The sequence below is a fragment of the Phoenix dactylifera genome, chromosome 4, assembly GCF_009389715.1.
Source record: "Phoenix dactylifera cultivar Barhee BC4 chromosome 4, palm_55x_up_171113_PBpolish2nd_filt_p, whole genome shotgun sequence".
In the NCBI taxonomy this organism is placed as follows: domain Eukaryota; kingdom Viridiplantae; phylum Streptophyta; class Magnoliopsida; order Arecales; family Arecaceae; genus Phoenix; species Phoenix dactylifera.
The window spans coordinates 4089602-4104147 of record NC_052395.1 but is presented as its reverse complement, the minus strand read 5'-3'; the positions used below and the strand labels follow the sequence as shown (position 1 = coordinate 4104147).

Here is a 14546-nt window from a genome sequence, read left to right as displayed (position 1 = left end):
CGACTGAGTTCGTTGTGTTACTGGAAAAACAACAAGTTGGGTTGTGAGCTCGAAAAACAACCAAACTGTAATCTGGATGGTTATAGTGAAATTTTCAAGAGTCTTGGGGAGTGGATGTAGTTGTGGGTTACACCGAACCACTATAAATTTTCTGTATTTGTGTGTGCTTTTCGCTTTACACTATTGCACTTTAATTTCTGCCATTATTCATTCAATGCTTAAAGCATACTATATCCTTCAAGTTGAAATTATAGTTTATCCACTGCATTCTAGTCAAAAGATTTTTAAACCCAATTGATCCCCCTCTTGGGTTGCATATTTGGGCAACAAGTGGTATCAGAGCCCGGTACTCAACTTCTTTTGATCTAACTATCAAGAGTTAAAGATCATGGCAGCTCCATTAGGAACCTCTATTGCCGAAGGACAATCCACAAATAGACCACCACTCTTTAATGGCACAAATTATACATATTAGAAAGCACGTATGCGCAAATTCATCCTAGTACTTGACTATGATCTATGGAACATCATAATCAATGGGCCGCACACACCCACGAAAATCATTGATAGCATCTCTCTACCCAAATTTGAAGGGGAATAAGATGATCATGATAAGAAAATGGCTCAACTAAATGCAAAGGCCATTAATGTTTTATACTGTTCATTAGATGCTAGTGAATTTAATCGCATATCTATCTGCATGTCTGCAAAAGAAATCTGGGATAGGCTGGAAGTCACACACGAAGGCACTAACCAAGTTAAAGAATCTAAAGTTAACATTTTAGTGCACAAATATGAACGGTTTAAAATGGAACCCAATGAATCTATATCTGAAATGTTTACTAGATTCACTGATATTATTAACAATCTGAAAAGTCTTGGCAGATCTTATATTAACAGTGATCTTATCCGTAAGGTTCTTAGGTCACTTCCAAGAGCTTGGGAAGCAAAGGTCATTGCCATCCAAGAAGTCAAGGACCTCAATGAACTCCTGCTGGAAAAACTCTTAGGCTCATTGATGACTCACGAACTCTCCATGAAACAGAGCCTAGAAGAGGATGAATCTAAAAAGCGTAGAACCATTGCTCTAAAGTCAACTCAAGCTGAAAATGAGAGTGATAGTTCTGATTTTGAAGACAATAAGGAAATGGCCTTGATCACAAGGAAATTTAGAAAGTTCTTTAGAAAGAAGAAATCTGGATTCAAAAAAATGCTAGTGATCGGGGGGAGCAAAGTAGAGAAAAAAAGGAGCAACAAGTGACCTATTATGAATGTAAGAAACTGAATCACTTTAGAACTGAATATCCACTACTCAAGAAGGCTCCTAAAAAGTATAAAAGAAGGCCATGATGGCCACTTAGAGTAATGGTAACGTGAGTCTATTTTGATGGTTTCCCTAGTTTTCCCATGTTGTTATTCATCTGGTTGGCTTTTGCTGCTCTCTTCGCATCGAGCATAAATGTGTGGACGTGGTCCTTGTTCAAAAATCATAGATTTTTATTTTTAATATGATTTTTTTGGAACGCTCCATTTTTCTTTTTTTTTTTTTTTTTGTGGACAAGAACAAAAGTTCAATTAAAATGATCGAGCACCATCCAACAAAAGAAAAAAAAATGCTAGCGACAAGATACCAATATCGTGCGTGCATTTATTGTGTTCATAATTTTGGGGTGGCCTAGCTTCATTGGATTCCTACACAAATCTTTCTTTGTTCTTTTCCCTCAATATATTTGTTCTCTTACTCATAAGTTTAGCATTAATTCAATAAATTGGGGGATGTATCTGACCTCCTCCTTTTGCTCACAAAAAAAATTGACTTATCTGAAATTGTGGCTTTCCATAAAGCTTTATAAATTGGACACAACATTGTGCTACTATTTAAGAACTAGCAAAAGCATTGAACGTAGGACTACTAGTCTGCTGCGAGCAGGGCTTATCCTTGCACCTTTGAGGATGGACAAGCCAGAGAGAGAAAGGGGAGAAAATTTTTGGGTGAAGTTTTTTAATTGTTAAACTATAACAAGCCAAAAGAGCAGAGGAACGTGGTGAACCATGCCGAGTCGAGCCTGAAGAACCGTAGTATCGTGTTACAGTTTTTTTGCCCATTTAGCTAGCCAAAATGAATTCATATCAGATAAACTATTGATCTACAAACCCCTTTCTTTCTTAGCTTTACATATCATCTCCCAAGTCTCAATTCATTCGATGAGGTCAAGGGAGATTGGCCTCCGGCCCATGCATCCAGTGCTACGGGGGGATCTACCGCCCTCCAACCTCGTCCCCATCGGTCTCAGATAGCAAAGGCAACTGTTTCTCCTCAGAGGTATTGTTCGCTTTGAAGGAAGTTTCATAGTCTCTTCCCAACACACGGTTTTGCCCCATAAAAGGTGCCTCTGAAGAGAAAGGAATAGCCTCCTTTCATTTAAGGAACAAACCTCCCTACTATCTAGTCGATGTGGGACTAAGTTCGGACCATTTATTCTCACAACTTAGCCCCCTAGTGGAGGGGTCTGTGCCGGGGTCAAGGGCTCTCAACGAAAGCACCATTGATGAGGTCAAGGGAGATCAGCCTCCGGCCCGCGCGTCCAGCGCTACGGGAGATCTGCCGCCCTCCGACCTCGTCCCCACCGGTCTCAGACAGCGGAGGCGACTGTTTCTCCTCAGAGATATTGTCCGCTTTAAAAAGGGTTTCATAGTCTCTTCCCAATACATGGTTTTACCCCACAAAAGGCGCCTCTGAAGAGAAAGAGGTAGCTCCCCTCTATTTAAGGAATAGATCTCTCTGCTATCTAGTCGATATGAGACTAAGTTCGGATCATTTATTCCCACAACATCACCAAACAACTGAAACCGCCAATTTTGTCTCTCTTTTTCCAAAGAAATTTTTGTCTCCATCCATCAATTTTTGCTTGGACCTATCTTGACATATAATATCTACACAATGCTGATAAGAAAACCTCAAGCAACGTAGGCCTACCTCCAGAAGATAGAAATCTGCCTTTTCGACTGGCTTATCTTTTTCTCAATTTTCTAATAGTGGCAGCCGTTTCTATAAAGATCTTTGTTACGTAGAAGCAGTCCCAAATAGCAAACAAATAAATAAGTTACCGCGACATTATCACTATTATATAACTTATAAAAAAGAAATAACCATGATGAATAGTTCTAGATTGGATAAGTCAAAAATTTTAGTTGATCTCATATATTCATGGACCCATCTAGTTAGTAGATTAAGTTTTTAGAATATAATGACTAGCTGGCTAACATGATATCAGAACCAGCATATACCTATTTGTTTTTACCATCATTCCCTTTCATAGATAACTGATAGTGAAATGGTGTGAAATATTAGCCCAAAGCATATCTACTTAATTTGGATAAGGTCATCCCTCAAGATAAGAAGATTAAAGAATGTTCCACAAAATGGTCAATCATGTCATGTTGACAAATAGCTTAATATTTGTGTTTTTTACAAGTGATAAGATTTTATTATTCTGTGCACCGCTATCGACAATGCTGCCGTGAAGAACAAGTTGTCTCTCGGTATGCATTCTGTTGGATTAAATATTGTCGACAAATGTACAAAGGAATTTCACATCTAGATCGCGTCATGGCTTTGCACATAATTGCTCTCACTTTTAATTTGGGTTGACTAAGATTCAATTTGAATTATGCTCGTTAGTCCCTTTGTATATATATCTCTCTCAACTTCGATCATTGATTTATATTCACCAAAGATAAAATAAAGTGTCAATCATCTTGTTTATTAAAAAAATTAAATTACAAAAATCCTCTTAAAATTTATATTTATTATACTTATATCCAGCAATTTGTAAAATTTACACTTACATCTAATTAAATTAACAGCATTAGTAAAATTGTTTAGCCCATATGAAAAATCGAAATTGCTCTTGGATGATGAGGAAGTACATATTTTCTTATATCTTTGGATTATTGTTGCACCACTTAAGATTATTTTGATTATTTTTGAATTTTTTTTGATATGGTATTTGGATTCAATCTAAAGTTAATGATTTTGACTAACATTTGTTAAGTTGTGTTAAAATATTTAATAAAAATAAATTTCATGAAGGTGGACACAGAGTTTTTAAATTATTAGATGTATGTGTAATTACTTCTAATCTCAAAAAAAAATATAATTTATTCAGGAAAAAAAAGAGCAATCCTTTGTAATAATACTTCTAGGAAATTTTGTTATGGTCAAGCAACTTATTCATATTGGTTGCACAACTTTGGTCAACATGTTCATCATTAAAGTTTTGCTTGGTTATGCTTTGTATGTTTGCATGATTGTTATGGAGGTCAAATCTCAATAATTGGATTAAAGAAAACGAACGGATATTTGATCTCTGTACTGATTTGGCCGGTTAAGAGTTTCCAAAATTTTATAAAAATTTAAGATGCCATCCTTCATATCCTGATACCTTGAAATATCCTCAGCAACTCAGCATCTGTTACCACCTGCCCCTCCATTCCTGATTCTTTCTCGCTTCTCCAACCCAAACCGATTACCAACCCAAAGGAGCTCGTTCATCCTCACCCAAAAACTTTTCCCCCCCACGTGGAGTCCACTAAAAAAAAAACTTGTAACCTCACATCTCTTCCCGAGTATTGCCCAACCAAACCACGGACTTGTTTGGTTCGTAGGATATGAAGAAGAAAAAGTGTGGTTAATATAAAAAATAAAAAATTGACGCAAATTTAATCAGAGTTTTTAAATAAAAAAGATAGAAAAATAGCTTTAATATCTAATAAGATTTCTATATTAAATGAAAAATAAAAGATCTATATAGAATATTGAAAAGTCGGATTTTCATTGCTCGAGAATTATGATAAATTTTTTTTCTAAAAATGCTCTTAAGTTTTTAGATAGAATAAGATAAGTTTTTTCTATTTATTAAAAGCAAAATAAATATTTTAAATAATATTTTTTAAAAAATAGATGTTAAATCAAATATATACTATTCTATAATAAGTCTTTTTTTTAATTGACCAACTAAATATATAAAAGCTATTTTTTAGGTATTATATATGTAAATATCAGCTTATCAAAACAAAAAAAAAAAATCTAGGAGGGAGAAAGTTTTTCTGTGAACCAATGGGTCCGGCATGAGTGGGCTTTCGAGGAGACGGTATTGACGAGGGTGGCGTGAAGCCGTGGTGGAGGAGCACTTGGCTAACTCCGCGACGGAGATGAGGGAACAAAAATCATATGGTGCGCGTACTATACTAGATTGTATAGTACGCGCTCCTATTTCAAGCCATGTCAGTATGGTATGCGAATCTAAAAAAAAAACGGAATTGAGAGGGTGGGGGGCACTTAAAAACGTGGGGCGCTCCGAGGACTCGAGGTGGAGTGTGGGGACTACCAATTTTTTTTGGAGATTCGCGTACCATATTGATGTGGCTGAAATAGGAGCACATACCATACGATCTAGTATGGTACACGCACCGTATCATTTTTTTTTTGTTCGGAATGAGGTGTCCCATGCTGGGGCTTGGCGAATAAGATCCCGACAGCTGAATTGACAGACACGTGTTGCCGCTGTCGGTGCCACGCTCCAGAGTGACGCCTGCTGCGGTAAACGAACTGACAGAAATAGCCTCACTGGAGAGAGAATGTTTGCTCCTACGGAACCAGCATTTATATTGGATAATATGATATATTATGAAATTTAGTGCACGAATCATTTGGATTAGAGCAATATTTTGGTATTTAACTCTATGAGTTGTAAAAACGATTCCTGGTTTCATCAACGGTAAGCTAGACGAAGCTTGCTATTAGAGGCCTTCTATTTAAACGTAATTATCCATCATTTCTTATTTTTGTGGTTGGTAAGTATCTGTTATGTAACCCCCCAAGTATAGCTGGTAGAAAACAGGATCTGCTATGAAGGTTGTCCCTAAGTATTGAGCCGGTTCAATAGAGTGAGCCAAGGAAAACACCTGAATTTACTAGGAGCGAGCTTTGAGTTTGCATAGGCATGAGGCAAATCTCCATTTGACCCCTCAAGAGCACAAGAACTGATACATGGAGGTGGCTGAGAAGGTGCCTAAACATCAACCTGATTTGAGAAACTTGTTTAATATGCCATCATCGTGGGAGACTGATCAAGATTCTTTCTTTGTTTCTCTTTGACCGCCAATCTTTGTTCCTAAATCAAAGAGAGTCGTAGTATCTCTGTATTATATATTTGGAATGTATACAAACTGTACCTACGGAAATTTCATTATGTTTGCTATCTATTCTCATTCCAAGAATTTTTGAAGGAGATCTTCCCGGCCAGTGGCAATCATAGCCATGGGAGGGGTAGGATAAGGAAAAAGCACTTTGTGATATCTTTCTCGTCATTCATTTCTCCATTCCTAAAAAAAAATGGTTGCATAAACAATTTCGAAATAAACAGCCCGTTGTGGAACTTTGATCATCCAATTTAGATTTGAAATCTGAACAAAGATCCACTCAAATATAGCCTAATCTCTCTCTCTCTCTCTCTCTCTCTCTCTCTCTCTCTCTCTATATATATATATATATATATATATATATATATATATATATATATAAACGTACATGCATGTATGTATATATATGCCTGTAACCAGCGGCTTGGCCGGCGTGAAGTTGGTGCAATCTTTGTTGACCCAGAAAATAAGAGAACTATGCAACTACATGTTTACCAACAAGAGTTTGTTTACAACTGCTACATAGATCATAAACACGAAAGGTTGACAGGCATGCAAATATGAGGCCTCTAAAGCAGGATTAATCTACCACATCATTACTGAAGAGCTTGAATTGGTTGGCATCAAGAACCAGCTTCCTTGTGGAGGAAAATGCACCCATGATACCGACTCCAGTGAAGACGACCATGATGGTGATGTTGAACCAGTAGATGAATGAGTGTCTTGGAGGTCTGAGAGCCACGTTGTATAGAAGCATAGGGAGTATGAAATCAAGGGGGATAAAACCGATGGCACCTATGACACCGACAATGTCACCAAAGAAGGGAAGCATTGCGGCCATGAATGCGCAAAATGACATGTACAGGGTTCGTAGGATTAATCTGGGGACAAGATTCCTTTTGGAGAACTTCCCTTCGTTCGTGTCAGCTGAGTTCTTCTCCATAATCTCATAAGCTACTTGGGAGTAGACCTGTAGATTTGATTAAATTTCCTGATATAAGTCCATAGTTCATGTCAATAACTAAAATATTAGAAACATCCAAAATCTAATTAGGTTGCTTCACAATTTAACCTAGGCCAGTAGTCTAAGCCATATCCCAACATTATAATTAAGTGGCCACAAATTTCACTAGGCTTGCCCTTTGCTTAGACCATCGACATCCTGAGGACTCTCACAAGTCACCGCTATAGAATTGTCACTGCCGAAAGATAAATGTATTTTCAGCAAATGACATGGATGCACATCATTTGAACAGTTATCTTTCAGTAAAATCATTTCAAGAAATTACCAACATTTTTTCATTTTAGAGCAAATGTTTCTCCCTCTATTTCTATATTTTTAGAAGACTCAAGTAGCACATATTGTGATGACGAAATTACGACATTTTACAAAACTTTCAAAAATGTTTACTATGTTTTATAGGGCTTAGGTAGAAAGGATTTACCCTATCATGAACAAAATAAGCTAAACGTATTGGTCAAAAACTTATTCAATTTTTTTCTCATAGTATTTTCCTTCTAATCATGAGTACCGGTATGGCAAAATTAGTGAAGTACCTGCAGTGTTGCATGACTTATAAAAATGTGATGTTTTTATTCTGCTCTATCATTTCTTCTCATTTCATCTGCTCCCTCATAGACCATTTATATTATTTAAAAAAAAAAGAATTGCATAATATGAAAATTTAGTGCACAGAGCAGGGAAGAATGTAAGAAACATGATTTTGGAACTAAAACCCCCTAAACATACCTTAATAAAACACCTTTTTTTTTTTGAGTTAGCATCTAGCTGTTATATGCTTACCAAGCCAATTGCAAGCAATTGAAGTAGTGCAAAGATAACTGCAAGTCCGAGTAGCCCTGTAGGAGCCAGAGAAGGTCCAGTGTCTGGCATTAGACTCTTGAGGACATTGGAGCTAACTTTGTTCCCAAATGCCCAGTATCCAGACACTGCTGCTGAGTAGAAGGTTACAGATATGACAGAATAACATAGTATCAGCCCTTTCACCATCTTCCCAGTGGCAGGAGGTGCCAATGTAGCCTGCAAATACCCTGTGGAGGTTATCATGAGAGGCCCAATCCTATCAAAATCTCAGATAATTAAAGTAGCAGGGCATTACCTGAATTTCTGGCAATATCCCATTGCCGAGAACAGAAGCCAAGATTGAAATGGATGTGAAGGCATTGAAGGATCGCTCAGACTTCGATGATGCCAGTGAATAGTCCTTTGGCGGGGCATTATCGGAGTAACCTGTTGATTATGAAGTAGATTACAACTTGTTTTAATATATAAAAGAGAAGGAAAGGAGACCCACCCATACTATAGATATCTATATCCCAATACTTGGGAACACAGCATGCAGGATTTGAACCCAGAACCTCTTGTTGCAGAGCAGAGGTGTCATAACTTACCAGAGAAAGATGTCCATAGTTTATCAAGTAGTTGATTTGTTGTCTGTACAAGTTTTATGAAAACAGGGAGAGACTTGTTTTTCATAAAACTCATGGATCAGCTTTTATGATCTGTCATTTTTTACAAAACCAATTTTATAGAAAGTAACCAAACAATCTTATAAATCTCAGACATTCTAGATTTTGTGGTGCTCATTTTAGTAAAATCGACAACCAAACAAACGCCAAATATAAGCATCTAGACTATTTCCATTGCATGATGCGAATGTTATTGTTCAGGGATTGAAATCCCACCCCTCTTTATGATAATTATGGTTAGAAATCAATTACAATGAATTTGCAATCTTTCTCATTTTTTTCATGCTTAGGCAAGGTGATAGAGCTACCATCCATCCTACATGTTTCCATATTAGGCTTGTTAGAAAAATCCAGCAGGATTGGGCTGGATTTCCTGTTGGATGATGTACTACACAATCTATTTAAGCAAGGCCCATATCAACCCAATTCCTCTCCCGCCCAAATCTTATGGGAGAAAAAAAGACCTCTATAAATCCTTTTTATTTTTTTTATCATGCAGTCTAGCAGGCCCATAGATGGGATTTAGGCCAAGACTAGGATGGGTCTTTAGAAGAAAAAAAAAGAGCTACTGCAGCCCAATCCCATTGGATTTCCCAAACAGGCCCTACTAGTGTTAGACTTCCCAGGTACTCCAGAAAGCAAGCACTCAGGTCTTTTGCATATGTTATAGTGATCATATCAGTATTTAACCATATCTCGGATGGCTTGGAAACCTGTGTTATAATGAAGTGGTATTAGAATCAAATACTCTCCCGCTATCTCAGAAGTTCCCTCACTCATCTTTTAGAACCTAATCCTATTATTATTTCCAGATATCTTATCGCTTCTGATGTTTCATTATGAGAAATACTATTATCATTTCAACTCGGTATTTCATAGAGATTATCACTCTCACTTGAAATAGGGCCCGAATTTAATTCAGGATTGTGAAACTCCCACTGTATGTTTCAAAAAAAAAAAGGAGAAAAGTTTACAGATTAGAATAAAGTATGCTTTATCAAAGTAAGGAATCCAATTCCTGTTATCCAAAGGTCAAGAAATGATGGGCATTAACAAGGTTGAAAACAACCGTGATGAGTGCATCCACCCAAGTCATATCCATTATTTAAGGGATATATATATATTTGTAGATTAGAAACACAGAGGAAGAAAAGGAGGTTAGATAGATTAAGAACCTGCATGAATGCAGCCAATGACCACAAGCAAAGTGTAGCCCAAGCTTAAAAGAAGCGAGGCCAAGTTGATATACCGGAGAGAGTGGAAAGATGGCATCTGAGAGAGGAGGACTAGCACTGCTGTAACCATCATGATGAAATGATAAAGTTTTAGGTGGCCATCGGGATAAACTTCCGAGTACATGATCTTCTCCAATCAACACAAGTAGCCCAAATTCCAGCAAAAGCGACCAAGATAATGTGAAATATGTTAGAACAGAAATGATGTTTGGGATGTTTATTTTGAAATTAAGCTACAAAATTATTGATACACATAAGTTGGACATAACAATAAGCATAACCATGATTACAGAGCTTTATCTCAATAACTATGGTGGCTTTAACTCCTCATTGCTAAATTGAGTAAGGTATAATTTCAAGTTATTTTATCATTTAGTATGATGCTCAATAAGGTTGATTAAAAAGTCAATTGAAGTTGGCCTACTTGATGTGAAAATTTATTTACACAAAAATTATATGGTTCTCACAATCCCTTGTGATAAATTTTAACAGCTGACCAGGTCACTGGGAACCAATAAAGAAGACAGTGACTAAAAAGATAATAGGGGATTTGCCAGTTAAATACTTTCTTCACTAAATTGTAATAATCTTGAGCATGACAATGGCGACACCCCTGTTAAAAAGGGTAATAAACAAAATTTGCAATAGCAGTTTTTGGTAAACATTCAGTATGATTTACTAGGAAAATCAAGTCAATTAGAGGAAGAGGATAATGGGTAGCCAAATCATATAAGTGCCTCACCTTAACTTCAATCCAAATATATCTAAGTGAAAATGATATGGAATCTATTACTTGAGTTGGACATTTTACTTCATACAGCTGTTTACATCAAGTCATACCAGTGGGTTGCTGGTGATAGCTTCCTAGTAGCCTAAATAACTGTTATGGTTGTTCTTCTTTGTGCAAATTCTCCTATGGTGTTTTTCTTAAATACTATATTTCATTTGGACAAATATTTACTTTTTAATTTGTGAAACTTTTTAGAAGTTACTGCACTTAAATTCCAGCTGGTTAATATTTTCCTCTAAAACCTCACAATGAAGTTGAACCAAGAACGTTCTATATGACTCTGCAGTTGATCACCATCTATACAGTTAGGGGAAATGACAACCACCTGCAATTATCCAAAATGATGACTGAATGCTAGCAAGCAATGTTACGTATCGGCTGGAAGCCAAACAAATTCATTTGCACAGGCTACACATGCCCTGGTCCGTAAGAACACAAAAGCTACAATTTTCAATTGTTCGAAGACCTTCCTGTCATTTTCTCGAGCTGTGCAAGCCCGTTTACTTTCCATCTCTTGAAGCATGAATCATATTAGAATGAATAATTTTACAGAGACCGAATATAGTAATGTTCCTAGCGATTCAAGTGTTTGCACATGATGACTAAGTCGGACCTTCTTTTTAATTAAAAAATAAGCAACAAGATGCGTGTGCAATTAGTCTCCTGAAGCAATATATCCACAAAGAAGTATTCATCCAGTAATGGAACTGCAAGATAGGTTTTACAAATGCCACAAAACAACAGAAGCAAGAAACAGAAATATATAGCAGTCATGGATTGAAACAGCCAGATGATATTATCATAAAAGAGGAACAGCAAGAAGGAATTTACACCATCTGGTAGCAATGATGTAATGCTTTCCAACTTGGCTTTCAATCCCTAGACGCACAAGATAGAAAACAACAAAAAAGTAATTCCAGTTTGCTGAAACCTACCTTGAGGCATTCCCCTGCAAGCAATAAGCACCCAATCCCAACTCCAGTATTGATGGTTGCCTGCACGCTCACAACAAAGTAGAACATCCATCCGGATCCTACAACACGAATGAATCTATTAGCCCTTAGCTAACAATTAGCTCATAGTTGAACAGGGTATTGATGACCGCACAATCAGGATTCTTTGTAATTGTACATGGTTGTTAAAATTCAAAGTTGTGATTTTTTGCACGGAAAAAAAAAACATAACTTTTTATACCATCATAAAATATAAATTTCTAATTTTAGTACTTTTTTCTGTATACATGATTTTCTCTTCCTCCATTTCGTTTAGGGAAATCTTCCTCTTTTTTCTTAACAACCATGCACCTTTTGAAACTATCCGTTCTCAAAATTCAAATATTTTTGAATGAAAAGAGTTTTTTTTTTTTGGAGTGGAAGGGGAAAAACTCGATCGAAAGAAGGTGAATCGGATCTTGATGTACCCAAGACATCGGACGCGAGTTCCCGGAATCGAATATGCCGGCGGCCTTGCCTCTCGCAGTGATCAAGAACCTTGGACATGAGAAGATACGCATAGAACGTGACCGCAGCCGCCGTCGTGAGTGACACCAGCCCCAGGATCCATCCCATACCCCTTAAAGCATATGGCAGGGTTAGTATTGTCGGACCGACGATGGCCGTCGTGAGATGAAAGCCGGCATGCCACCAAGTTCCTGTAAAAGAGATTTTTAGATAAGAAAAACGAGATTTTGGTGGGAACTCCAAAATGCGAACCAAACCTTTGGACTCGAGCACGAAGGCGGCGCCGGCATCGGCGAGGGCCGGGTTCTTGGGAGGGAAGCCCTGGGCTTCCTCGATGGCAGAGGAAACATGGGCGGATGGCGGTCCTTCTCCCATGGTCTTTGAGAACGACGCTCACGTTAGAGTTTTGGAGGAGGGGTGGAGCCAGTTGGAATTTACGTATGAAGAGAAGCGTCCATATTCCGCTCTTCGTGCCCGACAAGGGAGTGCAACAGCCGGCGGATGTACGTTTGTTTGTTAATTTGGGGGTGGGGGGCGAGGAGATGGCATAAGAAAGGAACCTGACGCGTGTAGAAGGAAGCCAAGAAAGGAGGATGGGGGGATTTGGGGTTTTGGGGTGTGTATGCGGGTGGGAGGGAACGATCCTGAGCACTCATCCGGTCCTCCAAATTGGTAGTCTTACCCCACCAAATCAGATTGATGGCCCCGGTAGTGGGACTCTAGAATGAGAAAGAAAATGAGCTAACTTCAAAGGTTAGAAGAAATTTTATTTTTATTTCGATTTCACCATCGCTGCTTTCTTGGAGGAGTCCTCGGATGGCTCTATCTAGGGCTCCAACCTCCCCTTGTGTCACCTGTCCCCCCCGGATCTGGTCTCCAGCCGCGCCGTCATCTCCGGCCGGTGATCTTGTGGGCCCCTCAAACAGCATTGTTGTTGGAATAATTGGGGGTTGGTAGCTGTCTCTGAATCATCAAAACGGACTTCAAGTCTAATTATTATTGTGTCTCTAAATCAGCCATTGATATAAAGAGAAAACAAATCTACAAAAGTTAAAGATTTAATTCGGGATCTTGATGAAACTCTTGACCAGAATTGGAATAGACTGGAGCGGAAATCGAAATGACCATATTTTCTAATATGTTTGGTTCATCACCAAAATCACAATTAGAATTAAAATAAAATTTAAATATTAGGAAAGTTTAGGGATTCCCAATGATCTTAACCTAGGCTTTGATAGTCTTCATGTTACAACTTTCAATGATCTTAAACCTAAGCTCTAAAACCACTCTGTCATGCTCCGAAACCAGTACTCGAGTCCGATACGCGACACAGCCGCACACTCTCTAGGACAGAACCCTAGAGAATATACAAGGTCTAAAAATATAATACAACCTCAATATCCATATCAACAATAATCTTAATTCATACCAAACAATAAAGTTGATCCAATTACAAAATTTGATCATCCAACCAGTATCAGTGTTGCAGGTTGCATAATACATGGCTATGGTTGAGATCACGGGTAAAGGAATGATTAGATAGAGCATCACTGATACTAGTTAGATGATTAAATTTTGTAATTGGATCAACTTTGTTATTTGGTATGAATTGAGATCATTGTTGATTACGGATATTGAGGTTGTATTGTATTTTTAGGCCTTGCATATTCTCTAGGCTCTGTCCTATGGAGTGTGCGGCCGTGTCGCATGCCGGATTCGGATACTGGGTTCGGAGCGTGATAGAATAGCCTTACGCAGTGAAACCAATGAAATTTTTTTATAAGTAGTTTCTACAGAACAAATAATATTTAACTCTCTCTCTCTCTCTCTCTCACGCGCGCGCTCACACTTCTGCACGTCAGATCAAACTTAGAGGCCTAATATCATGCGTTTAAAAAGGAATAGTTTGTGAAAGTATGACACAAATTCATTGCAATAGTTTCGAATGTGAGCATTGAATATGATTTTCTATCAAACACTAGTTGCATGCAAGGAGGTAGATGGAAATATGCCCATGACCTCTCACAATCAATCTCAGATTTCACGGCAATATGAATTCGAAAAAGTATATCTGGAAGAAGTTACTATGATTTCAAACATGGGATGATCGTGGGATCGGGGATAAAAAAATTGCATACTACCTGAACCGTACCATTTCTTTATCTCCCTTCTAGCTCATATATTAATGCTTAAATATTATGGCAACAAAATCAAAGCTACTACTACTTCTGACTAATAACTGCATCACTTATTTCACAGTCGAACGTTGCATTACTTTGCTTTTAATCTTTTGCATGACACATCCATCACTCCATGTCAGACAGTAGAAATAAATTGTGTAATAAAAGTGATCCACAAGCCAAGATC

The 14546-nt window shown here is 37.7% G+C and overlaps 1 protein-coding gene across 1 annotated transcript; it reads right to left on the bottom strand.

Annotated features, from left to right (window-relative positions):
- Positions 1–6671: 6671 nt before the first annotated feature.
- LOC103696828 (probable GABA transporter 2) lies at positions 6672–12763 on the bottom strand. The gene is made up of 7 exons (XM_008778548.4): positions 12437–12763; positions 12140–12370; positions 11655–11752; positions 9870–10056; positions 8325–8455; positions 8009–8245; positions 6672–7174 (listed from the first exon to the last, which is right to left on the bottom strand). The coding sequence occupies exons 1-7, from the start codon at positions 12552–12554 to the stop codon at positions 6785–6787; spliced, it is 1392 nt and encodes a 463-aa protein (XP_008776770.1). The 5' UTR covers positions 12555–12763; the 3' UTR covers positions 6672–6784.
- Between the last annotated feature and the right edge of the window lie 1783 nt (positions 12764–14546).

Coding starts and splice junctions, on each gene's coding strand:
- LOC103696828 (XM_008778548.4), bottom strand. CDS start 12,554: ATGGGAGAAGGACCGCCATCCGCCCATGTTTCCTCTGCCATCGAGGAA. Junction 10,057..11,654: donor TTGCAGGGGAATGCCTCAAG/GTAGGTTTCAGC, acceptor TGATTGGAGAAG/ATCATGTACTCGGAAGTTTA. Junction 8,246..8,324: donor GGATATTGCCAGAAATTCAG/GTAATGCCCTGC, acceptor GGGTATTTGCAG/GCTACATTGGCACCTCCTGC.